Source organism: Lepidochelys kempii, chromosome 2, assembly GCF_965140285.1.
Source record: "Lepidochelys kempii isolate rLepKem1 chromosome 2, rLepKem1.hap1, whole genome shotgun sequence".
NCBI lineage: Eukaryota > Metazoa > Chordata > Testudines > Cheloniidae > Lepidochelys > Lepidochelys kempii.
Genome location: NC_136381.1, coordinates 211093701 through 211119990, shown reverse-complemented (window position 1 = coordinate 211119990; position 26290 = coordinate 211093701). Strand labels below are relative to the sequence as shown.

The 26290-nt window shown below is 41.4% G+C and overlaps 1 protein-coding gene across 5 annotated transcripts; it reads right to left on the bottom strand.

Moving 5' to 3' along the window:
- Nucleotides 1-16: 16 nt before the first annotated feature.
- On the bottom strand, nucleotides 17-25688 carry CDCA7L (cell division cycle associated 7 like). Of its 5 annotated transcripts, none has more exons than XM_078851773.1 (11): nucleotides 25474-25687; nucleotides 15456-15596; nucleotides 12656-12845; nucleotides 11659-11793; nucleotides 10736-11092; nucleotides 7890-7964; nucleotides 6622-6810; nucleotides 4590-4721; nucleotides 2924-3073; nucleotides 1360-1496; nucleotides 17-938 (listed from the first exon to the last, which is right to left on the bottom strand). In XM_078851773.1, the coding sequence occupies exons 2-11, from the start codon at nucleotides 15554-15556 to the stop codon at nucleotides 908-910; spliced, it is 1497 nt and encodes a 498-aa protein (XP_078707899.1). In that variant the 5' UTR covers nucleotides 15557-15596; nucleotides 25474-25687; the 3' UTR covers nucleotides 17-907. The 5 variants fall into 5 exon arrangements, with proteins under 5 accessions (XP_078707899.1, XP_073189848.1, XP_078707898.1 ...); XM_078851772.1 differs by lacking the exon at nucleotides 17-938 and adding an exon at nucleotides 952-1177 and having other exon boundaries at nucleotides 25474-25688; XM_073333747.2 differs by lacking the exon at nucleotides 12656-12845 and having other exon boundaries at nucleotides 25474-25684.
- Nucleotides 25689-26290: the final 602 nt, after the last annotated feature.

Below are 26290 nucleotides of genomic sequence, written 5' to 3'. Positions count from 1 at the left end.
AACTCTGTATTCATGATGAAAATGCTCCTCTAGTGAAAATGCTTTATTATCTCGACACAGAGTAAAACATACAATATTTTACACAAATTTTGACAATCTGAGGCTGCAGTAATAGGGGTTTTTAAAGCCTGCTTTTTGCTAAGCAGACACATAGAAATTATTAAAAAAAACTTTAGCACTAAAATTAAAAGTCAATATCACTCTCAAAGAGCAGGTGCATCACTGCTGTTGGATTGCATTACCTTTTTTCTGTTTAAACAACATGTATCCACAAAACTCCCCTTGCACTTACAAGTTCTCGGGGGAGGGGGGAAGAGGAACAGTTGGCTGGTAAACTGCACACACAGTCCAACCAGAACTGAATAAAGTTTTCAAAAGGACTCCCTCCCACCATTGCAGGGGCAAAACTTCCTTTTGCCCACAAACTGAGGCATGCAGTTACTTGATTTGCTTGTGCACAAAAGAGAAGGCTTTGGAAAACTTGTCTCTTTAGGTCAGGAAGTGGTACTGGAGTGGGATGAGATGTAAAAATGTAATGGCCTAAGCAAACTATTAAGAGTCCTCCCTCCACTGGTTAAATTTTTAGTGCTTCACAATTCCCTTCACAGCCTTTGGAGTTAAGCATCTACTTGGTTCTGTAGCTCTACTGAAAATTAACCACTGAAGTTTTAAAAGTGCTGTTCTGCTCTGTATACAGGTGTCTATGCATAAAAGAATGTTCTGCATATAGATTCCTCTACTAAAACATTTCCTGAGAAATCATTGTATAAGACCAATCAGTAAAAAAAAAAAAAAATCCAAAGCTATATTCTACAATTCTATCTTGTATAAACATCCTTGTAATACAATTTTTTAAACCCTGAACTAAGCAACTTGTCTGCAGGTCAGGCAGCTGTGCTCAGCATCCTCAACTGTCTTCACTCAGTTGCTTTTGTAAACTAGAAAAAAGAGGTAGAAAAATGTTTATTTTATGGGAATCTGATTTTAGATGGTCACCGCTCTGCAGAAGCACACACAAAAACAGAGTCAATTTAACTCTTAAAATACAAAATAATGGTTCAGTTTTCAAATTGCCTTATTCATTGACACAGTAAAGTTGACAGTCTCAAGATTTCACATGCGGTCAAGTTCCACTGAAGTCAAGGGGAGTTTTGCCATCAATTTCTGTGGGCCCAGGCTGAAAAAGTCACAAGTACCTACTTAGATGTTTCAGCAAGTTTCAATATTTTGTGACTGACTTAGGTCTGGGTTAAAGCTCCAAAGTTGTTATTAAATGAAAACAACATTTTGAGAGCCTGATTAGGCAGCACATTTGAAAGGGAGGATTTCAATTCTAAAGCAGTTATGTAATTATCTTACCTTTCAAGATATTCTTTAACATTGTCATAACCATAAAATTTTGCCAAGTGGATGAGCATTCCTGTGGCACAGCGGCCATCACGCTTGCGACAGTAACTGCAGTTACAGACACCACGACAAGGAGGGCAAATCCAATCCTGAATTACAGACAAGGAGGGAAAGATAGAGGGGTAGAGTTATCTACAGAAGTATTAGATGCAAACCTGTCTTCTCCAACCAGTTTACCCACCCAAAACAGCAGAAAGTGCCACTGTTCTGTAACAATGCCTTATTACAGGGCAATATTGTATTTCATAAACAAATACTTTAAAAGATAATATTAATCAATCTTTTGATAAAAAAATTTGCAGTACTGAAGAACGAACGAATATCCATTCTTTACTTGGAATTTTTCAAAGCTCACACTCAACAAATTCTAGTAGTACTGATTTCCCTGGGGATATAGTGTTGTAACAGAATATAAAAAGCAGGGCTCTTCTGTTCGAGCACCCTAGGCTCAGGTGATAAAAAACCTCCATTATTAAAATACAGGGTAACTATGGCTGAGTCAGATTGAAAGGTTGGTCCAATTAGCTGCAACCAGGATATAAAGAGAGGTGGAACGTCTCTGAGCCAGAGAACAAGGCAGAGAAGGTCCTCAGGCAGGATCCCTAGGCTAGGATTTATGTTTAAATTACAAGTGAAGCCAAATTCCAGGAAGGGGTGGGTTTGGACACTAACTCAGAGGCTGTATGAAAGAGAGCCACACGAGACATTCAGTTAATCTGAAAGGAAAAACATTTTTAAAAATGTCTTTTAAAAGGACATTATCACTTTTTAAAACAGACCGGGGGTCAGAGCAAGGAGAGGAGGTCTGCTGCCTGCAACACGTGACTTCAGGAGCTGCATTAGACAAAAACGAATGTGGCCATTGCTCTGGGGGGCAGACCTGAGACCTTGTACAAAAACGTTAGTCTGTCATGCTGAAAGGGGGATCTGATTACCTCCACAAGAATATGAAGGGGGGGAACCAGGATAGTGTCTCAGAGGGAAGAGCAACAAAGAGGCAAGCTTGAAGAGGAAACTTTGATTATGTTAATTGTATGTGAATTGCATAGACAGCCAGACCCCGTGAAAGGGAGGGATTTGGACACGACGGGTCTATGCACTCTGCTGAGGACAGGATAGGGGCTCAAGGAAAGAAAGGAGACCCAAACCTAAATTCTTGAGGTTCTTTACTTCCCAATCTTTAAGTTTAGTATCTGAAACAAGGTGCTTGCATTGCAGACCAGATCAGTAAAAGCATCAGGAAAGGAGACAAAAAGCTACACAAGAAATTGGAAGAATCAGGCCCCCTTTCATCTTCTAAGCCTCATGAGTTTTCTTTCCCCCACCTGAGAGCAACTAAGAGCAGGCCGAAAGTCCTGCAATCTCATTCCTACCTCAGCAAGATAAATATAAATCACAGCCACACTACTGTGGTAGAATGTTTGAGTTTCATGTTATCCAAGAAATCCACGATGATTGTGAAGCTAACAAAGCCATAATCATACTGTCATTTTAACCCAAAGATCTGAATACTTGCTGGATCCAGAAGTGCCGATTTCACATCTTCACCATATCGATTACGAAGACACGGTCCACAGAACTGTCCTCTCACACCCCCGCACCCTTGATTACGACAGACTGTCTTAGTATCAATAGTTTTCTGCCGACACTGGTGGCACGTACTACCCTAAAGTTGGAAAGGAGGGAGAGAGATGTGTAAAAATTCAGCATTTCACATCATGCTGAACTTCTTGACTCCACGTGGAATTCTCTAACACACCTCTCAGCTGGAGGTGGAAAGTACTCAAATTTCTCCTTGGGAACCAGAGGCAATTAGATTAATAAAACATTAGGAAAAAACACAACCACCATGATTATTTCTACAGTGCTCACAAGTACGCTAGGTATTGTACAAAACAAAGAGATGGTCCCTGTCCTGAAGGCTTAGGAATCTAATGTGCTACATGAGCCCTATGTTATATTTCTGGTTCCAGTCCACCCATGGCAAACGCTAGGAACCCACAGAGTCACTGAGCAGTGATTTCTCTAGAAGAGTAAGGTACACCATTGATACAAACCAAAAGGATCCCCATGCAAGTCTTTGTGGCCAAAGCATGGGCCCTTAAGGGGGGGGGGGGGGGGAGGATGTTAAAAAAGGGAATATGGCGATTCTCTGAACTCTCAAAGGATGCAAAGGTGACTCAGCTGGGGAGAAAAGCACTGCCTAAGGGATGCATATATTTACTAGTCAATAAATTAGACTGTCCTCCTACAGCACCTGCAATCCACTGTGCTAGAAATTCAAACCTATGGCTCCCCCAGGGTAACAAGCACCACTAACCCAATCTTTGCTGGCAGTGTTTCTGAAATCAAAGAACCTGAGAGAGAGAGAGAGAAAGACAAGTGCAATCTCCATAGGGATTTAAAAAAAAAAAAGTGATTACTGCAACTTGTTTATCCTCCTTCCAGTAAGGCCACCAGATGAAGAACACGGTATTGCCTACAAACTAACAATATCCACCATTCTAAAATTCCAGGGTATGAGATAATCTTCGTGCAGTGATCCCTGTGACAGCATCAAACCCCAAAACAGAGAGGCTCATGTTCATTTTAAATCTATGCACAGATAAGGTTGCAAAGCAGGTGTTTACAAGAGTAGCCCTGCTTATGCAGCAACATGCCACAGACATGTATTAATGTCCTTTTGAATAACCCTTGCTCTTCCAGGTTTCAGCACTCCTCTTGCGTGATAACACTTCAGAGTAATTTTTGGCAAGGGAGATGGGAACACAAATGGGATTTGGAGCAATTTGCTTCCAGGTCACTAGCTTATACTGCGCCCAGATCATTCATGGCTATGTCCACTTCAATCTAATAGCCCTTTGGTGGAAGGGAATTAGTGGTCTCAATAGAGTTCCCACTCAACAGGTAACAATAGCAAAACACTGCCACAACTGGCACCTGTTTGCAGACAGCAAGAGATGGCTATGCATAGATCGTGCACTACCTTCTCCAGTGCTCCTCTGAAGCAAGGGAGAGAAGCTTCCCTGCTGTCCCTGCACAGTAGATACACACAACACTGCAGTCTCCAGGCCTCTTATTCTGGCACTTTTCAATGAGCATTATATTCCCTTCATGAAATGAAGTAGTTTCATCTTCTGCCCCTCACGCTAAGCAATCACAAGGAAAAAGCAGGCACCTACCAGGACTTTATCATAGATTTTATCTTTAACTGTAATTGCGATATTCTCCAAGTCCTCATCAGTAATATCTTCAACAGGACGGTAAGATGAATATTTAGATGACCTCCTTCTTTTACGCATTCCACAGTCACCCTACAAAACAAACCGATCTCATCATCTTTTGTCTTATGATGGGTGAAGTGCTTTTACCTTTAGATCAAATATGCTCTGACTATAAGAACAGAACATATAGCTAGAGTTTGTGGTCACCTCCAAATCCCTATCCTCCCTCCCACTCCAACCTTTATTGCTCTCAGCAGCTCTAGCTCTCCTCCTTATCCTCATTCCCCTACCCCTTCAAACACCCTCAAAATCCTTATCCTACCACCCCATCTTTCTTTTCCTCTGAGGAAATCTGCTACCCTTCATACAGCTGGCATTTGCCTCCAACAAACTCCTCCCGTTTTCCCTCCAATTACAAACAATCCGTTTTCTCCTTCACAGAAAAAGATCACTACCATCCACCTTTTTATATCTCTTTCCCCTCCATCTCCAGCACCCATTGAAACCTCCACAGCTCTACTCACAGCAGCCTCTCTTTCTCCCCTCTGTGACTCATCCTCAAGAAAGGTGGTGGAAGTGTTGGGCATCTGCCATGTCCAGCACCTTCCTCCTTATCCAGTTCACCCCTTCATTTTCTTTGAGCAATCTCCCCACTAGACTCTACACTCCCTCTCCATGTAACTTATCTACGAGCCACCAACATCCTTCTCTGGACTTTGATACACCAAGCTCTCCTGCTTCTCCTTCCACCCCCATCCTCCAGAGGTTTCAGCTTCCACACTGATGTCCCATCTGACTCCTTAGTCTTTGCCCTTCAACACTGGATCAAGTCTCCAAAATGGCCGCTCACTCAGCTTCATCTTCTCTCAGCACTATTCCCTCTGATTTTTCAGTAACTGAGTTCCCTCTACAACCAGCACCTCTATTTCAACTTTGCCCACCTTTTCATACCGTGACCTCCCAATCCATCGGTGTCTATGACTTCTCTGAGCTCTCTCCTGATTTTCCCCTCCCTCTCCTGTTGTTTAATAAAATTAACTCTACTTTCTCCTCCAGCACTGATTTTTTTGCAACTCTCCTCAACCGAAGTCCACCCCAACAAATCTCAGCCCTGGCTTACCCCCAACATCCTATTTCTGCATGCCTGTTCTACTGAATGCCTCTGGCCACATGGACATCCATCTGAAAATTCATTCTCTCCTCATTCCCTTCTGCCACATCCCTCACCTAATAGTGCTAATTTTCCACCTCTGTTGTTGCCATTATCTTGTGGTAGCACACAAAAGGACCCAAGCAGGATTACAATCCTATTGTGGTTCAGCATGGCACACAGACATAACAAGAGATAATCCTTAGCACAGAAAGTTTACATTTAATAGCAGACATGACACATGAATATGACTGATAAAAGGAGGAATGGGGTAGGAGGACAAATGTAACATCACACGGCTCCAACAACATTTTGTTGCTTATTTGCAAATTCTGACTTCTTTCTCAAGTCTTCTCTCATCCTCCTCTCTCTCCACACAGGTTCTTACCAATTCTTAAACTGAAGTTCAACAAGCTCAGCTTTGATTTCTGCTCCCTTCTAACACTCTCCCTACTCCTCTGCCATCATCAAGAGTGAAGCTGTTCACCTCTCCTCCCATTCCCTCCCACCTCCTTATCACCCCACTCCCTAGCCTGCCTCCAGCCTAGCACATTGTGGGCACTACTGGATTTCAAAGACTAAATAATACAAATATTAATCTGATAATCATATAATTAGATACACATTCAAATGGTATGGGTTACATACTGAAATAGCTTGGGTGACTAGGGGTGGGGGAGGCTCCAGAATCCTTTTTTCTCCTGCTTCTAATCCCAGCACAAAGGTTCTAAATGCTAGTTAGCTTTCTGCTGCATTTGTCCCCACTCTGGCCAGCTCAAAGTAGCTTAAGTGACATCTCCAAAAGACAAAGGCTAATAAACAAACTAAACTGGCAAATACCCCACTGAATCTCTTCTTTATTAGGAGATTTTGTTGTCTGTAATTATGAAAGTGTTCTGCAAATTTAGCCGCAGACACAGTAAAGTTTTCCAAGGCAAATTTCTCAGGTGGACGAGCGTTTCTGGTTGGGTTTGTACGACGCTCTATCTGGCCTTCAGAAAATGTTCTCCTCGGGGTTTTCTTCTGTTTCTGGAGGAGAAAAAAAAAAGTGTCTCATCAGCCTCACTGTTGTGTGTTTGGGACAGGGAACTACCAGAGATTATATGGGCATGGGACTACCACACCTATACATGTATTTGCACAGCTCTAGGAGGTCATCCTAGCAAACTTGGTGCCACAAACAAATTTGTAGGGAAGCTCGCTAGATGGGGAACTTGCTGCAATTCTCTAATTGTTACTTTAAATGAAAAAGTGAGCATATACGTACAAGATGATAAGTGGGGAACATTGTCATAAGGATAGGGGCATTCTAACACTATATCCCTAAGGTTCTTTCCAGAATAAAAATACAGAATACATATTACTGGAATCCAGAGATTTATTTGAAGTAGGTTTAATACATCACAATAAATACTTGAAGAAGTGCAACCAACAAGGAGCTAGCCTTTCACATGTTTACAATTTGGTCACAAATGACTTCATTATCAGGGCAACATTTTACAAGGACTTCCCAAAGTCAGGAACATGGATGTACAACCCTCCTGGAGTACGTGTGGACTTGGATTACTGGATAAATTAACATTATCCCACAGTAATCACAGAGGATTAGGGATTTCTATGCTGGTAGCCAAAAAAGAGATGCTCCAGAGGTAGAACATAGAAACATCATGCTAGTTTTCCCATCACAGTTCTAATGGAAACACGGACTTTAACAGAGAGGAAAATTAGCAAAAAAACAGACAGGATCTGAAAACAGTAGTAGTTTCTTCACCCTCTTTAGATTTCCAGCTACAAGATCCTATTTGCCCTCCAACCACGATTCTCAAATATACACATTTGTTTGTCCAGTGTTTCATGAGCCTCTCTGGGTCTAAGTTAATGGAGCAGTGCCTAATTTTAGATCTGTTTCTTTGAATATACATTGCTTAATTTGAGCTGTTTCTTTACCTGTATATCATGGTAGCCTAGCCCTGCCGCTTTATATAACTAATATTAAGTCAATACAAATAAAATTACAAAAAAAAAGGATAAAAATATTCATCAGAAGACACATCTCATTCAAGTTCAGCAACAATATGTATTATATTTAAGCAAATATGGAAACTTACAGAAGGAGTTGAGGTGGGCATTTTCACTGGAAACAGTTCAGGTATAGAATTCAGTTCTGCTAACAACTGGGCAAGCTGAAATTAATAAAGATATCCTATTGAAGTCTCATTGCAAACTTGCAAATATTTAACCTACTCAGTCCTTACCATGCTCTGTTTTCACACACACTGAGTTATTTCAAATCCCAGTGTAAATAACCACTCTTTAAAACACTTCATTTAAACCTCTACCCCTAAACGTTCAAAGCTCTAGAGCAGATTTTAGCACCATGACTCCCATTGATTCGTACTGAAGTCGTGCAGCTAAAAATCACATCCAATGCTATCAAATGTGGCTCTAAAGAAGTGTGTTATACTGAGGTTACAGTATCCGTGACTAATAATGACTGAAATTTGCAGTTAACATGGGAAAGCTAATCGCTTGACAACAAGAGTGGACCTAACTGCACCAGGGGATTATAAGAGGTTTTTTGTGGGTTTTCTTGGCACATACTTTCCTAATACAAAATTGCTGGCACACTAAGTTATTTTGACAGTGAGGACTTGGGCTATGTACACACTACAGCTTATGTCTGTATAAGTTACGTCACCCAGGGGTGTGAATAAGCCAGCCCCCTGAGCGATGTAAGTTACACCAACCTAAGCGCCAATGTGGACAGTGCTATGTTGACAAGAGAGCTCCTCCCACCGATATAATTACTCCAGCAAGCGGTGGTAGCCAAGTCAACAGGAGACCTCTTTCCTGTTGGCATAGAGCAGCTGGAAGCTCTGTAGTGTAGCCATAGTCTCAGTGACTTTTGTTGGCTGGTCAGAATTTTCTCCTAGTCATTCTTTATCAGAACCCAGTGAAAACAGTCAGAACCTTCCCTTATAGAATACCCCAGCATGAGCTCTCTATTAGTGAGGCCACACTGCCTCATTCCACACAGCAGATTGGAGCTGACCTATAGTAATCAGGCTTTGTGTGTGTAAGAGTATAAACACACCCCTTTGCAAAACAATGTACTAAAAGACTCCTGTTGGTCGGCACCCCCACCCCACAACAAGTGTGATGTCACCAGCACAGTGCACTCTAAGCAAAGTGGCATTAATACTCTGTTGTACTTATACTATACGAGAGACCCTGGACCTGTGCCTCTTCTCTACATCACCTTGGCTGGCTGTTTTGAAATACTATTGACTTGCCCTGAAGGGACTCACCCCCTGGGCTTCAACAGCTGCTGGCTTTAGGGAGCTTCATAAGAAGGGAAGACCTTAAATGGGGAAAATGGTGGCGATTCTTGACTGCCAAACATCTGAGACAGCCATGGCAGAACCGAATGTGGTGTGAAGAGGCCACAAAGAGTGCATGACATTTCTCAGTAAAGACCTAATACGCTTTTAATTACTATCTAAAAACAGTCACATTTAACACCCTCATTAGTGATCTGGAGGAGAAAAAAGGAGACATTAATGAAATTCACAGAGATACTGAACTAAGAGTAGCTGTAAATACCAGTAAGGACAGCACAATTATATAGAGGAACCTAGATAGATTAGAAATAAGAGTATGGCCATGTCTACATTTATCAGGGGGTCAACGCATGGCAATCGATGCATCGGTGGTCGATTCAGCAGGTCTAGTGAAGACTTGCTAAATCCGCCACAGATCGCTCTCCCGTAGACTCCTGTACTCCACCTGAATGAGAAGAGCAAGAGGAGTCGACGGGAGAGCATCTCCAGTCGACACTGCGTAGTGCAGACCACATGGTAAGTAGATCAAAGTACATCGACTTCAGCTACGTTATTCACATAGCTGAAGTTTGTGTAACTTAGATCGATCTTCCCCCATAGTGTAGACAAAGCTTAAGAAACTACAAAATGAGCTTTTACTTGGAAAGATACAAGCCAATAGCCCTGGGGGGAAATAATCAAATATTAATACCCAATGGGAAGCAGAAACATGAGAAGCAATAAAGCTGAAAGGGCAACAGACAAACCTATACCTCATTTGGGTTCCATCACCATATGGCAGCAGAAAAGGCCAATGGACTTTGAGCTGCATACCCAAAGGCATCAGGACAAAGAGCAGGAAGGTAATAGTCCCCCTCACACACTACACATTAGTATAAGAGGAAAGTTTTAACTCTAAACTACACTTCTCAAACAAGTGAGCATACACTTAGAGATGCAAAAGTCTTGATTGCTTTATCTTATTTTTCCATTTAGTAAACTGAAATAGGTTTCTCAGCCAATGTAAATTAGCAACTCTATTGTATAATGACACAATGGATCATTTAAAGTTAATGGATGGCAATGCCTTTTGATAGGGTCTGGTTATAAGGTATGTCTTCACTACAGAGTTAACCTGGACCTTTACTCAGTTGTTGCCCCCTAATCCTGCTCCCATCCACATGTAAAAGCCTCTACCCTGAGTTTTGTGATACTTTTAACCCAAGCTAACTGGCAAGGCTCAGGGTATATAGGCTAGAGCCCAGATGAGGATTTCACTCAAGCAAGTAACCCACACATTTTGTAGTTAGGACACAAATTAAACCACTCCAATGCCTTCCCACAATTCTCCCAGTGAGCCCAGGACAGACAAGTACTCCCACAATTCACTGGGAGTGGCTCAGTTTACTGTAGCACAAAGAATCATGGGATATCCTCCCAGAAGGCCTAGTGACACACATACAAGAGAGTGCAGCACCAGTGTGGACACAATAACTCAAGTGTGGCTTTGCAGTGACTGCTCGCAACCAGGCAAGGCTAAACTGAGTGCTCAGACTCGGATGCCAATCACCCAGTAAACTCTGCAGTGAAGACATACCCTTAGTGAGTACTGGCTTTTGCTTGCTTTGTCTTACCATGGCTTTATTTTCTTTGATGTTTATAGCTCTTTTAAGCAGAGCACTGGAGCTTTCTTCCCGCATCTCTTTAACATCCTCCTCAGACTCTGAGGCAGACCCTTCTAGTTTCTTCCATTGCTTGCTGCTTTTCTCTCTTGTGAGAGTTTTAGGGGGTTTATTGTCTTGCAAGTGTAACTTGGAAATAGTTGGTTCAGGCACCTTCTTCTTGGCAGACTTTCTTGTGGGGAACTGAAATGCCACACGAAGGCCAAAGCTTCTTCTCTTGGGGTAAGCCTTCTCTTCCTCCTCCTCCTCCTCACTACCCAGTAAAGATAAATTATTGTTCTCGCCATCACTCAAATCTGATTCCACGGGCTGAAAGCAGAGATAATTAATATGATATACTGACAGCTGTCACATGGGAACAGGCCACTTTTTATCCTCATTATTAGCAATAGACTATGACTAAGTATCAGAATCTGAAAAACTGGAAACTTCATCTTGTGTTTAGCTAAACCAACAATTAAAAAAAAAAAATGCTCAGAGTGAGTGCCATTCTGCCCTTTACAGAGACCAGTGCAATGTCCATTAACCATGTAAGGATGTGGGACTTTAGTAGCACATAGATTTCGTGCTGGACCTCTGCACAAGAGTGAATTCCATTTGGTGTGAACAGCAACCAATCCTCCTTCCCTTAAGCAGATGGTTCTTCATTACATGCACTAGTAGATATTCTCCATCTCTGGCTTTTATGATACATTGATTAAATATTAAAGAAAATTTGTAACAACATTTATCTTCAGCACAAATATTTTACATTGTTAAATAACAAAATAAATTTCAACCAGCTGCATGAAAACAAGAGGATTACACAAGGAAAGAAGAAGGGGGCAGGAGGAGTCTGTATGTGTGTCTTAACACAATGAAAATGCTAGCTTTACCATCATTCCATTCGCATTGTTTACATCCAGCTCACTCGGAGCAAAACCTTCAAACACTTCACTTTCTGAATCAGTGTCTTCAGTGAAAATTCTCCTCAGTTCTTCAGTCAGGTACTTGGATTGAAATCGAACATCCTGTTGAGCAAGCATACGAAAATCACAACAGCTAGGACGCAGTTTGCCATACAAAGAGCATTCATATAATCTTTCCCGTCCAAATCAGAAAATGCTTAATGTTAAGGAGTTAAGCAGATGGTATGCTCCTGTGAAAACATTAAATGCAAAACCTGTCACAAGAAAAAGACACACTGGATTTCATCCCTATCATTTATTTCAAATGAACATAGATACTCTCCAGTTCTGCTGTCTTTTTAAAAGGTGACCTGCAGAGGATTTTTTTTTAATTGAGTTTGTCTTTTTTGATTCATTATGGTATATAAAGCAGACCTGAAAAGGATCTGCTTTTTTTAAAAAAAATAATATATTTTTTTAAAAAAACCTCAGATATATCAACTCTGGTCTTCTCTGGGTTCACTGGTGTTGTGGGGTCTCAGAAGATGTATATTATTACCTTTCATACTTTAGTGGAAGAGGGAGCTTAATCAGCAAAGGTTCCCTCTCTCCAAAAAGTCAGTTAATCACTGAAGTTAAATACGTGAAAACAAAATCGAAAAGTTTTAAACAAACTAACTAAAAATCCCTTTTGCTCAAAAAGAACCCCCCAAATACCTTTTGGGCCGTGCTTGCACATCATCTACTTAAACAAAAAAGGGCTGAAGCCCATTTGTTTCCCCTTTGCACAGCATCATTACGCACAATGGGTTTACTATACATATAACAAAAAAGCTACAATATATGTCCCATGATGAGGAAGGGAGATTTTAAAAGAAACAATATAGAAAACAGTCAGAGCCTGTGTCAATGTGTCATTATTGCCATCTTGAAAAACAGGACTAGCTCAGGGCAGGGGATGTACACACAATCATACTGCACCTGCCTTTTGAAACTCAGCATTCTTCACTTGAGACAGTTTACGTCCCCAGTTTTTCTTGGATGTTTTTAACTCCCACACAAGATACAGAAATGACCTCTCATACAACTGCACTTGGCTAAATATCTTTATTCTCTCCTTCAATTCCCTCCCATCCCCGACTTTAATTATACACTTCTTTATGTTGAGATAATATCTGGTGAAAAATAGATATAATAGATGAGTGGAAAAACTTGCAGGGGAATAGAGGAAAAATCATTGCATATACTGTTTCTTTACACTTAAAACATCTACAAATTATTATGGGTAATTGGAGTGAGTTTTCTCTGAACAAAATTACTTTGTTCTTTTGTTGATAGCTGCACTGCAGCTGTTTGAGAAAGGAGCAAACACAAAAGGGAAGTAACTTTAAAGTGAAATTGTATTTCTCTTTGAGAAAAAGTGTTCACTCTGTACTTGCATAAAACTTTGCAGCGCTGGCTAGAAAGACTGTCAGTCAGTTTGTTACAGTGACTGAAAATAGGGAACGAGGACCAATGACGTGCAACAGTAAAGTGCGGCATTTCCTATACAGAGGTGTCCTTAACAGTAATTTTACTACACAGGAAGCAAACAAGCAAGGAGAAACTAGTGCAAATAGGCTATGTCTACTCTACAAGTGCTACAGCAGCAGACCTGCAGCAGTGCAGTTACACCGCAACAGTGCTGCAACATAGGTGCTTTCTACATTGACAGAAGGGATTTTCCGTCTGTGTAGTTAAAACACCTCTTCAAGAGGTGGTAGCTAGGTTAACAGAAGAATTCTTCCATCGACTTAGCTGCACCTATACTGAGGGTTAGGTTGCCTAACTACGGTGCTTAGGGAGTGAAATATTTCACAGCCCTGAGCAACGTAGCTAGGTTAAGCTAATGTATAAGTGACACAAATGAGAAAATTACATGAGAGACTTTCAGGCAACGCTGCAAGGGAAGAGACATGCAAAACTCTATACCGATAATAGAATTTGTTTATCTAAGTCCCTGTGAACTACTAAGACACGAACATGACCCAATTTATATTGATTACCCCAACTTCTTTGCCCTTTCCTGCCCAGTTCCACCCTGCAGAGCTTCTCTTCCCTTCCCACTCTTTTGCTCTTTCATTATAGGATAATTCTTCCCTAGGTAAATCTGCCTCTTGTGCAGCATGCACCTGAGGCTCTTCAGGGCTTAAATTATCCAAAGGATGCTGTTTTGGAGAGCCGGAGGGTGAAACTCAGGGAAGAATCTGTATTCTTCGAGACCAAGGAGCGGAGATCGGGGATTTAAAATAATTCATAATAGCCTAAGCGCCCAAGCGGAGAGAGTGGGAGGGAGAATATTACAGTCCACTGGAAAAGCCCTTACAAAGGTCATTCCTCCTATCCCAGTCTTGACAGCATACGGTATTTTTACTGTTCCTGATCAGACTGCTGCATTCAGCAACATTGATCACTATCTCTTCCTTGCCTTCAATGATAGTACTCTACTGGGTCTGTTTTGATGGGTTAAAAAGGTGTGGTTTATGTTTGCTTCACTGAAGAGTCCTCCACCTCCTCTCCAGGTCCCTATATACCCACACAATCTCTCTCGGTGACCTCATTTCCTCCCAGAGTTTCAGCTAAACCTTTACACTGATGACTCAAATTTACCTCTCGTCCATAACTTCCCAGTACTGTTGCTTCTTCCCCTTCAATATAATAAAAATCTGCTCTTTCATAACTAACATCACTACTAAAACCTTTGTCCAAGCATTATTCATCTTTTTGATTACTGTAACTGTCTTTTCCTCACATCTTCCACCTGCAGTCTATCCAAAATACCACGAAAGCCAACTTCTTCCTTCCAGTGTGCTATGCCACCCCCTTTCTTGAATCTCTTCGCTAGCTTTCTGTCCCTTATCACAAAAAAACAAACAGATGTAAGTTCATCACCATCAAGCCCAGTAAACTTCGCTCTCATGTAAACCAGTTTCTCTTAGAATAGAATCATATAGTTGGAAGGGACCTCAGGAGATCATCTTGTCCAACCCCCTGCTCAAAGCAGAACCAATCCTCAATTTTTGCCCCAGATCCGCAAATGGCCCCCTCAAGGATTGAACTCACAACCCTGGGTTTAGCAGGCCAATGCTCAAACCACTGAGCTATTCCTCTTTGCTCTCTTCCCAGTGTCCTTCTCCTCATACTCTCCACTTCCGATACTTCCAACTGCCAACTCAGAGAACAACAAACAAAAAAACCCTACTATATCTAGTCCTCACACAGGTTGGCTATTCCATTGCCAAGGCACAAAATGATATCTGAGAGCCTCAATGATATAATGCTAGCTGGTGATTTCTACAGATCAAAGGAATAAAAACGTGTGCTAGCATCATGGTACTGAAACAGCAACTCAAAGAGTGAGGTTCCAATAGAATCCCACTTCAGTACTGCAAACGTGCAACTGATTCATAACACCACATTTTACTGAGCTGTAACGCATTCTCCACGGTGGCTATCACTGAATGGCCATTTTTCTCATGCTATGTGGGCAAGTTATGAATACCAAACTCACTCTAGCCTCTCCTCCTAATGAAGAAAGGAAAATGGATTTCATTCATACAAGACCCTTTTTAAAAGATCATTACAAATTAAAAGGAATTAAAGGTGAGTAGTTTTTTGTTTCTAATAAAAGAATGATAGATTTCCACTTCTGCCAAGAGTTAAGGTCAACGCTGCTCTGAAACAAATTCAAAGAAGTTTTACTGTTCCAAACCAATATACTAGGGTTTATGAAAAAATGTTCCTACCTTTTTTGCTGACTCCAATGAGTCAAAACTATCAGAGCTGTCATCTGAGGACAAGGTTTGCATGGGAACATCATCTCCAAAACCAAGAAAATCCTCATCATCACTAGGGGAATTAAAAATGTCAGCCACTTCCTTGGGTATCTGTTTTCAATTCAAAATGAGATGGAAGACAAAGTCAGTCATTGCAATAATCACCTACTAAAAACTCTAAGGGGAACAGCAGCCTCTTGTTCATTTGTCACTCTCTTATTCACATACAAATATATATTATATAGAATATGTAAAGCAGAACTGTATCTCAATAAGCCAAATTCCACAGGACGCTGTGCAGACTGCTTTAACGTATAAATACAGGCCCCAATCCTACCGACATTTCTGCATGTGCTTAATGTCATTCCATGGGGCAGCTCATGGGAGTAAAGATAAGCACAATACATAAAAGTGTCTGCAAGATTGAGGCTACAGATTTTAGTCACAGAAATATGCCATATTGATCTTTAGATCAAGGTTTAAAGTAGTATCTTCAAACTCACTACCATCTGCAATCTAATGACACAGCAAACTGTTCAAAAATGAGGACTGTCACAGATTTCAGGCATTTCAGAAAGGTCTGTCTGTGCAAAGAGACTTCAATTGTAGGGTTTTATCCTTTTTGTAACTATATTTATAGTTATAATAAACAACAATTTGCAATTTTTTTAAAATAAAATTAATAATATGCATTTAATACTCATCACCACACAAGGCTTATTTTGGGACATTCAGTAAGACAAACCAAAGGCATGCTGCCCAGAGCTCTCTCAGCTAGGAACTCAGAATTTAATCAGCTGGGAAGCTCTGGACAAAGACACCTTCCAGGTCTTCTTAAAATGATCAGGTTTGTGCTCAATCATATTTTCACACAAGGAGCAAATTCCGGGGGCACAGCCCAAAGGCTAAGAAAGTTCTGCCACCAGCACCCAGAGCTTCACTTTTGTGGCGTTACATTCTAACATTCTAGATAAGCCTAATTAATGGTGGCAGGTCAGAGATGGTAAAGGAGGTCCTTAAGGCAGCTCTCAAGCCTGTATCATTTAGAGCTTTTGCATATTGCCTGACTGAATGAATATGCCTAACAACTGTACAAACTTGGATAGAAGGTGCTCTGCATTGTGTGGTTAGATCTAATTAATGCCCTTTCTTACCTTAGTGCTTCAGAATACATATTTATACACTGATTCAAGCATAGCATTACTTGATTGACAGAATGCTTTAGGAAAGACATGCTAAGCTAGACAGTGTCTTCTCAAGTGCCCAAACTGCTCACCAGTGATCAGGGAGTTCATCCTCAGAGCAACGTGTACACTTCAGGCAAACTTCTCTTATTCATTGTGTGGATCTCTCTTGCATATTCTGAACTCATTCCCCACATGCAACTTCCAGTGAAATTGATGAAGGCACAATAATGCAGGAGAGAGATCCACAACTGCTTGATGAGAAGGATTCAAACAGAGTTCACAAGGTTTTATGTTACAAGAGAATGCTCCCTAAGTGAACTCAGATATGCAGAATGCCATGTGGCTATCTCCATTAGCAGACAAAACTAAGGAGTTCCTAAATAACTCAAAATGATACAGATTTTCTCAAGCTTTCATCTTTGCCAAGAGCAAAGTTTTTCCAAATGGTAACTGCCATTTTCCAAACATTGGGGAGGGGGGAGAAATCAATCATGTTACTGGCCCACCTCCACTTGGCAAGTATGTAATAATACAAGAACATTTAAGTGCCTAATTTTATTCTCATACTGTTTTTTTGCCAGCAAACCTCCACAGATGTAAACAGATTCAATCCTGACTTATACTGGTTTAGGCAAGATCAGAATCACTAAACAACTGGCCCAAGCTAGCAGACTGAAAGCAGTTCAGTCACTTCAGCTAATTCACTAATGTACTTTAGCTGGAGCTGCACTCACCATACTAGAGTTTTAGAGTTTTCCCCAATCCCAAATCCCCAAATATGGGCAGCCAGAATACCACTCCTTTGCTGTGGAGAAATTTCATTCTTCACTCAACAGAGAAGGGTTAAAAATGGAGCACTATACATTTTAATGACTTCATGGAAAAACATACAAGGAGCTGTGAGCCTTGTTGCTATGATTAAATTGCTTCCAGGAACAACTGCATTAGTTCTTGTGCTATTGTACAGCTGAGCTAGCCACTGCTGCGATTACTGTATGCCTAACTAATTTCTTCTTCTTCGTCTATTACTTCTGCATCTGCACCAGAGGAGCTATTATGGGGGTGTAATTACCGATTATGAACAAAGGAAAAAAACCATACTTTCCCAGTAGAGGACCTCTTTTTGATCTCTATGCATTCTCAGATACTGAGGGGCTCTGATTAAAGTAACTTGCTGCAGAACTTCAAAAGAGACTTTTAGTTTGTGACCCCCTCCCTTTGATTTTCAAGAGTCTCATTAAAATGTTTAGGAGTCCCCATTCCGGCTAACTGGTTTAATTTAATAGAAGCAAAGAAGGCATGATTTATATAAGGTGGACATAATCAATGAGTTTGCATAGGATACCCTGCTAGTGCATCATAAAAGTTACGTTCCTGGTACCAAGAGCTGTCATTTTCCTGTCCATCTCCTTTAAGAGATTCTGTTCAGTTCATCAGTGATTTACTAATTACTATGCAGTCTACATACCATGCATAACTGGTTTTTTTAACCTCTGTGCTCCAACTGTATCAAAAATCCAAAGTGAAAGCAAAAAAAAAACAACAAGAAAATCATCATTTCTAAAGGGAGAGCAGATTATTTGGGGCTGGGAAAGGGAAAGGATAGAAACAGTAGATTGTGGAACTTGATGAAACTGCAGATTATTTTAAACTTTGCTAATTTTTAAGCAGAAATTTTGAATGCATCAACTGCTGGTTCTTCCCCTTTTATGAAAATACTCTGTGCAGCATAGCTGTCTCAATCCTCCCTGCTCAGAGTTGAAAAGCATGAGCAATGCAAGACTAGAGTCAAATAGCCCTTAAAGCATGAGGGTTTTGGAGAAATGGACAGATCTGTAGGGCATCTGCTGGTTTCAAGCATTTCTTTTTTAAAAAAGTTGTAAATATAAAAGTTAAAAGAAAAATACATTCACTGTAAAAAAAAAAAAAAGACTTTTAAAGCACCATACAAAGGCCGTGTTCAGCAATTTTGTAAATGTCACAACGTTCTGAATCGGGTGCATCAAGCATTACATACACAGCTCTACTGCTGCAGGCACAAAGTGCATAGACCAAAACATCTTTGTACATTTCTCATCATTTAACTTGTTTATTTCCTATAGTCCTAGAATTCACACAACAGGCCAAATTTACTCCTGATGTAACACAGCACTGATAGTAACAGAGCTACACCAAAGATGAATCTGTGCCAATGTCTTTTGTATGGTGTGTCACGCTCTATTCGTTGTGTAAAATTTTGACAGTCATGCACTTCATTCTCTTGTTACGGATCAATCAAAATGCATTCAAGCAGCTAAATAGTTCTTACAATGTTAGATCCTCTTCTTTTAATTCTGGCAAACAAAATAAAAACATGTTTGCCCTAAACACATGTAAAAACACTGGTTGAGAACTGCCTACTCAATGTACTTGCAGGATAGAAGCACCTCACAGAGTTTCTAACTTTTCACACTGGCATGCTGTATTTTAAAAAAAAAAAAAAAAAAGAGCAAGGGAAGGGAAATAACACTCCAAATATGCTCAAGGAGAATTTATACTGAATATTCCAACATAAAACACGTCAGTTAAAGTGAAATTAAATCTGCAGGAACATAGCAGAGATCTAAGCAAATATCTTTCAAGAACATTAGAGGGACACAAAAAACAAATGTTGAACACCCAGGAAAAGCTTGTAACAAACCAAAACCTTTGAAATGATGGAATTTCACAGGTAACATAGCCCATTTTGGCTTGGAACACGAACAGTAGCCTAAATCTAATCCAAACCTGAACTTCACTTCCTCAGACCATGTACATTAACAGTACATTTTAAGATGTTTATTTATATTGCAGGAGCACCTAAAATGTCCCAGGTGCTTTCCAAATTAAGGTAAAAAATAGTCCCTGCCCTAAAGAGCATACAGTCAAAACATTTCCAGAATAACCTCGCTTACTGAGTTGTAAATATACCTGGCCTTTGGTCTGATCCCTGAAAAGCATCCCAAGACACTCAGATACTTAATGCTTTGCTAGGTCTCAGTTTCTTCATCTCTAAATTTGAAAAAATGATGTATCTTATCTACCTTTTTTTAAGAATGGGGAGATCTTTGTACAAGAGTCACTCTAAGTGCACTCATATTAGATACAAGACATAGACAGTGAAATTGATGGCATTGCATTGGTGTAATTCAGGGAATCTGACTCATTTGAATATGCAAGTTGACAATTCTGCTCCCATTGTAACCAAAGGCTGAGAACGACACACACACAAAAACTAGCTTAAAACAGATTTTAACACAATAAAAAAATACAAAGTTTAAGTGACATCTTGGTATTCAACATATGTGTATCATATTTTCTCTCTCTGCAAGTCAAAACAAGATTTTCCTTACTGCCAGCAGTACAAACTGCATCTGAATTGTTACAGAGAAAAATAGCCAGGTGGTGTGATTTCTGTTTTAGACATCAGGCAACAGGAAAGATTCTGGAATCAGAATTTAGCAGGCAGCTTTGTTTATGCAAAGTGCAGAACAGAAGACAGTTCACTGTTCTGTACATCTGTGGTTTTGCCATGCTAGGAGGAATAGACACTATTTAAAGGGACACTCATAATGTACGTTTGTTCATATCTGAGCTCTAATGGATACAAATTCTGAAAGATAAACATTTCCACTGTAGTATCAAGTATTGCCATTATATGCACAAGTTACCCTACAACACTTTTCAACCAACCATTATAATCTCCATTACTATCACCATTCCCACCGTTAGCATCCTTTTCAACAACAAACAAAAGTAATATATAAGATGAAAATGAACTTTCATTATGTTACATCGTAGTCTTTATTTTTGCAGTTTCTTTATATTGTGAATAGCGTTGCTGTGGCCATGTTAGTCTCAGGATATGAGAGAGAGACAAGGTAGGTGAGGTAATATCTTTTATTGGACCAGCTGATTTTGAACCTTCCACCAAGCTTTCAAGCTACACAGAGCTCTTCTTCAGAACCTTATTCCACAAACAGAAATTGGTCCAATAAAAGATATTACCTCACCTACCTTATCTCTCACAGTGTGAATAGTCAATTTCCCCGTTTACACTGTACAGTTCAGTTGCTCAGTCTCCACAAAAACTGGATGGGGGACTAGGAGCTGAAACCTGAAACAACTTTTAACTAATTTCTTTAAAAATAATGTCCCTTTAACTAAACAGATACAACTGGGAAGACATATGGGACTGAAGACTGCTAATGTTAGGTCTTGTCTACACACATGGTTCAACTAAACCATTAAGCAAACCTCAGCAAACTTGTGTGTGAACACTCCTATTTCAGTTTAAGAATGGCTAATTTCATTTTAGCTTAATCAACTTTAATTAAACCAAAAAAAGCTTGGTTTAGACCAAAATGTGTGTTCACACATCCTTTTGCACCAATTTAACTAAATCAGGTTAAAAATCACACTTTAAATTGGTGCAGCTGTGCATGTAGACAAGTCCTTACTTGCAACAATCCTATGCACATCAACAGGCCTAACTGCATACGCAAAGCCAGCAGAAGTTCACCCATTCTGAACAGGAACTGCATCAAAAACAGATTTTCACGGAGTAACTTCTGAGCACATACCTACTTCAAGGCTTACAATAGTTATTTGTATTACAGTAGCATACAGAGGCCCCAGTCAGGATCATAGCCCCTTTGGGCTAGGTACTGAACAAAAAAAACCAGCAAGAAAATTCCTTGCCATGAACTATTTACATTCCAAGGCTTGCTCCTACAATCAGATCCATAAAGATCAATATGACAGTAGAATCAGGACCTAATTTAAGACACACTGTAATAAGTGGCGATAAAAGAAATGGAAGGAAGATGGGAAAGGAAAGGAGAAGAAGAGTGACAATGATAGGAATCACATGATTACACACGTTTCAGAGTAGCAGCCGTGTTAGTCTGTATTTGCAAAAAGAAAAAAGGTGCCACAAGTACTCCTTAGAGACTAACCAATTTATTTGAGCATAAGCTTTCGTGAGCTACAGCTCACTTCATCGGATGCATCACGAAAGCTTATGCTCAAATAAATTGGTCAGTCTCTAAGGTGCCACAAGTACTCCTTTTCTTTTTAGGATTACACATGTTCACATTAGCTATGTAAACAAGTAGATTTTATTTAAAAAAAAAAAACATAGCTATCAGAAGGAACATATCACAAGTCTTTGACCATTTACCAAATGGTATCTGTTCACAGTTTCTCTCCAGAAGCACGGTACAAGTTGGCTGTAGTTGAAGGGGCTTTATGAAATAGTTTGGGGATGGAGTATTCCAGCCACAAGAAGTGTCATGGAAGAATGCATGAAAGTGCTTTGGGAGAAGCAGAGAAAAAGGTAATGAAAAAAAGCACATATACTTGAGAGATCAAACAACATTAAGACTTTTGGAATACTTAAATACCATCTGAGAGGAAGATAGGTTATTATCGCCACAGTGGTATATTGTGAATTTTTGTTTTTTTCATGAAAAGCTATGATCTTTATTGCCAACCTATTATTGAAGACGACTCTTCCATTAATTTTTAGCAAATTTGGCTCTATATATGTCTAGACTGGAGTATGGATTTCTAAGTGGTTTTTAATTAGTAATTAAACTGAGTTAAGCTATTTTATGGTAAAATAAGGAATATCTGACTTCTCATGAAGTCTTATGACAAGCAACTTATTTACAATATTGTGTGATATGACTCTTTAACCCTAGACCTACAAAAAGCATTTTCCAAAATCACAAAGCTATAACTTTCCCCATTGTTTATCATTACGACCAACCAGCCTTTATAATCAGGAACCAAAGCCCTAATGCTGCAATTTAAGAATGTGGGCAGACTGCTACACCTACATGGAGCCCTTCAGAAGTCAACGGGACTCAGCATGGGCACAGCAATCTATCCACACATTGTAAATCACAGGAATGAGATTGAACAATTGCCTTTTTATAGGTGGTGTGAACCTGCAATCCATAAAGATGCTTTCCTAAAAGACTGCTAACATAATGAATATGAGAACAGTATAGATAGTGTGACCATACTTCAAATTCTCTCTCATTTCTCCGATCAGCTCTTCCCCACAATACCCAATTTTTCATTGATACACACAGGGAAGCTGGTTATTTCTGATTTAATTTTTCCTGAAATGAGAGCAGCATCCTCTCATCTACTTCTGAATCCCAGCTTTCCAGACAGCAGACTTGCACAGTACCATTAAGTTGACTACTAATACAGTATAGAAAAAAATAACCCCAATTGTGCTAGTTGGCGCTGTGGAGCCATGGACGTCAATGGGGCTTCAGGCAGGCACATGGGTCCACCTGCCTGGAGTCACTTGCAGGCCTGGGGCCACAGATGGTATTTTCTAGTGATATTAACTTGAATTCTGTAAGTCAATGGCAATTTTACAAACTCCAAATATATGAATCTCTGTGATACCTGAAATGAATATTTGGTCCTGTAGATTAAACTTCTATAAAAACTGACACTTGTTTTTACAAAACTCCAGTTTTAAGAAAGCTTTGGATGCCTCCCAAGACATTTGTAAAACTGGGGTTCACTTGTATAGCAGTATACACTCTACAGATATGTTTAAATTAGGCCTTTTGGTTACCAAATATAAACAAACAAAGCAGGTCTTGTGGCTCAGAATAGTTGGCTAGCGATTGGCTAAAATGGGGTCACATAACTATCCCACCAAACTAGTTTGTGTTTATAATCTTTGAACCTCACTGGGTTTTTTAAAGGAGCTAACATAGTCAGACTATATGATGATTCAGAGAGACAAGGAAGCCTGAAACACATCTGAACCCCTGAAGGCACTGGCTCCATGTGGAGTAAAAACGTGACTGGGGACAATAATGTTATCTCCTTGTAGCACCAGGCATTAATACTTTGCACTTCCATAAAACGCCTTCCTTCAGTCAAAGGATCTCAAACAACTTTACAAGCACCCAACACTCCCTAATATCTCACTTTCAAACTGAGAGAACCTGGGGATCAGGTAAAGTTGATGGGGCAGAGCCAGGAACAGACTTCAGGTTCCTAATGTATTTGTATGGAAGACCATGTACTAATTTAAACATCTTTCTGCTTCTGAAATGTTTAATAAGGGCTCTAGTTTGTGTTCAACTGCCCACCATGTAAAGCTGCTTTCCCTTAAGCTTAACAGATCCACTAATCTTACCTCAATGAAATTATGATACACCGGTACGTTCTTGGAAAGCCACCACATGTATTATGCCTGATCCTGCAAACACTTTCACAAGTAACTTTATGTACCTGAGTGTCCCTTTAACTACTCTTTGCATGTGAAGTTCAACAAGACTACGCACAGGTGTAAAACTAAACCCCAAAAGCCTAATCTTGAAAACATTTACACACATACTTGATGTTACTCACATGCGTGTTTATAGGACTGGGGTCTAAACTAACATTTTTAACACAAATCAGAGGAGGACAGAAGCAAAAGAACTATCATTATTAAAATGTGTGCGAGTCAAGCTGCCCCAAAGACTTTTTATTTTTAAGATGGTCTTTTAAAAAACACTAAAAAGAAACTCACTGACAGATTAGGCCAAACATTTGAAGATTTGATTAAAAAAATACAAAATCTAATATTAAGATGTTTTAAAAATACAGTTTTGTTTTCATTTCCTTAAATACTGCAGAACAAAGATAGCAGAAAAACAAAAAGGAAATCTAACTACAAATAACTAACGCTATTTTATTTTTCCTAATGGTATTTTGCACTCAGCTTTGACAAACACAACAAATCAATTATATTTTTAGTGTTTAGTTTTATAATATAAGATCACAATATCACAAGTGAGGGAACTTTTTAATTTTTTAATACACAGTAGTGTCCGCTTAAATATGGCTTCAAAAAACTTGGGGTTTGAATTTTAACACTGTCGCTGCTTATCATACAGCAGGAGGAAGCGGGGGGCGTGGTGTTGCCAGCCCCCTGCCAGCTAGTCTGAGTGCTGATGTTCCCAAGTGCAGACAATAACGTCCCCAAGTTATATTCCAAATCTAATATGCAAGAAATAGATTCACACTAAATTAGTGGAAAATATATGAAAAGGGAAGGCTGGCACATCAATTGAGTAGAGACCTGCAGGAGGAAAAGCAGCCCTACAAAGACACTGGAAATACCTCTCCCAGCAACACCAAGCAACTGATTCATTATTTGAAACTTTTGAGAACTTTTTTCTGACAACTAGGGTTAATCAACTGCCTTTTAAGAGCCAACCTGAGAGCCAGGCAGACTTGCAAACAATACAGGGACCAAGTTTGCCAGCAAAGCCAGGCCAACAGAGCAATGACACCACCCCCACCCCCCATCATCACCCTCCTCATTAATCAGAACGCCAAGGGCTACCCCCTTTGCAATGCGCAGAGGGGTCGGGGAGGAGGAAAGGGATGCAGGCAGACCCAGGAGGAGGCGGCGGCTTGCTCTAGCCCCAGCGCTGGGTAAGAAGCCCTGCAAAAGCAGCCCAGCGAGCTCTCTTTGCAGGACACGCTCCACGTGGTGGAGAACAAACACAGGCGGTCGCTGCTGGATCGGGGGGGGGGTCTGGCTCAGCGGGGCAAGAGCGCTGCAATGCCCTGCCACCGGCGCCGCCCGCTCCCCGGGCAGATGCGGGCAGCAGGCGAGGGCGCCTCCGCACGGGCGGCACTTGGCGCCCAGCTGCCCAAGGCCCGCGCCCCGCAGAGTCAGCGCGCTGCGGGCGGGCGGCCGGGCGGGCTGGCGGGGAGGGGGCCTCTGGGCGCGCCCGGGGCCGCCTCACCTTGCACTGGGTCACCGCTGCCATCCTGCTGCGACCCCCCCCGCCCGGGACGCGCCGCCGCTGCCCCAGCCCAGGAGCTACCGCGCCGCCGACGTTGGGCCGCAGAGCGCGGCTTCCCCCGGACGTGCGGGGGGCAGGGCGGGCGCGGGGCCCAGCTGCAGCCTCCGCCGCCTGCTCCGCCCGGGGGCGACGCGCGGGCTGCGCTGGGCCCGCCCCCGAGCCCTGCTCGCCGCGCCGCGACTGCGAGGCGCTCGTCACCCCACTCCTGGGGGGCCGGCTCGGGCCGCAGACTGAGGGCACCGCGCTACCCCTTGAGCGCTGCGCCCCAGCTAGGGCCACCCGGCCCCCGGCGGAGACAGGGCGAGGGCCCTGGCGGGGATTTGGCCATCAGCCTGGCTGCCCCTCCCGGAGAGGTGCTTTAAAACCCCTGCCCTCCACCTGGGAAGCGGCTGGTCGCTAGGGGGGCCTCGCTGCGGTGCACTGCAACAGTGCCACTGAATCGGGGAGAGCGGGCTGCAGCGGGGCTTTGCTCCCATGGCCTGCGAGCGAGGCAGTTAGTTGGGACAACTTAGCTTCCATTCCCCGCGCTGCCACTCAGGCCGTTGGGCCTGGTCTACACTGGGAGCGTTTTGCATGGCTATACAAGCAGTGCACGGAGAGCGTGGCTGCAGTTTGTACCAGGAAAACTCCGCGCTGTTGCTCATACAGCTGATTTAAGTCCCTCGTCTTTCGCCACCCAGGCCCCGTGTGAAATAAGCTACACGGGGGAAAGCAGTTTGCTGGTATAAGGATCTGCAGGAGGGTCTTCCAGTGGCAT

Excerpts from the sequence above, each read along its gene's own strand:
- CDCA7L (XM_078851772.1), bottom strand. The coding sequence starts at position 15,556 with ATGATGAGGATTTTCTTGGTTTTGGAGATGATGTTCCCATGCAAACCT. Across the intron at positions 12,846-15,455 it reads CATTGGAGTCAGCAAAAAAG|ATATTATCTCAACATAAAGA; the intron begins GTAGGAACATTT and ends ATTTTTCACCAG. Across the intron at positions 1,178-1,359 it reads GTTAAAGAATATCTTGAAAG|CCTGGGCCCACAGAAATTGA; the intron begins GTAAGATAATTA and ends TGACTTTTTCAG.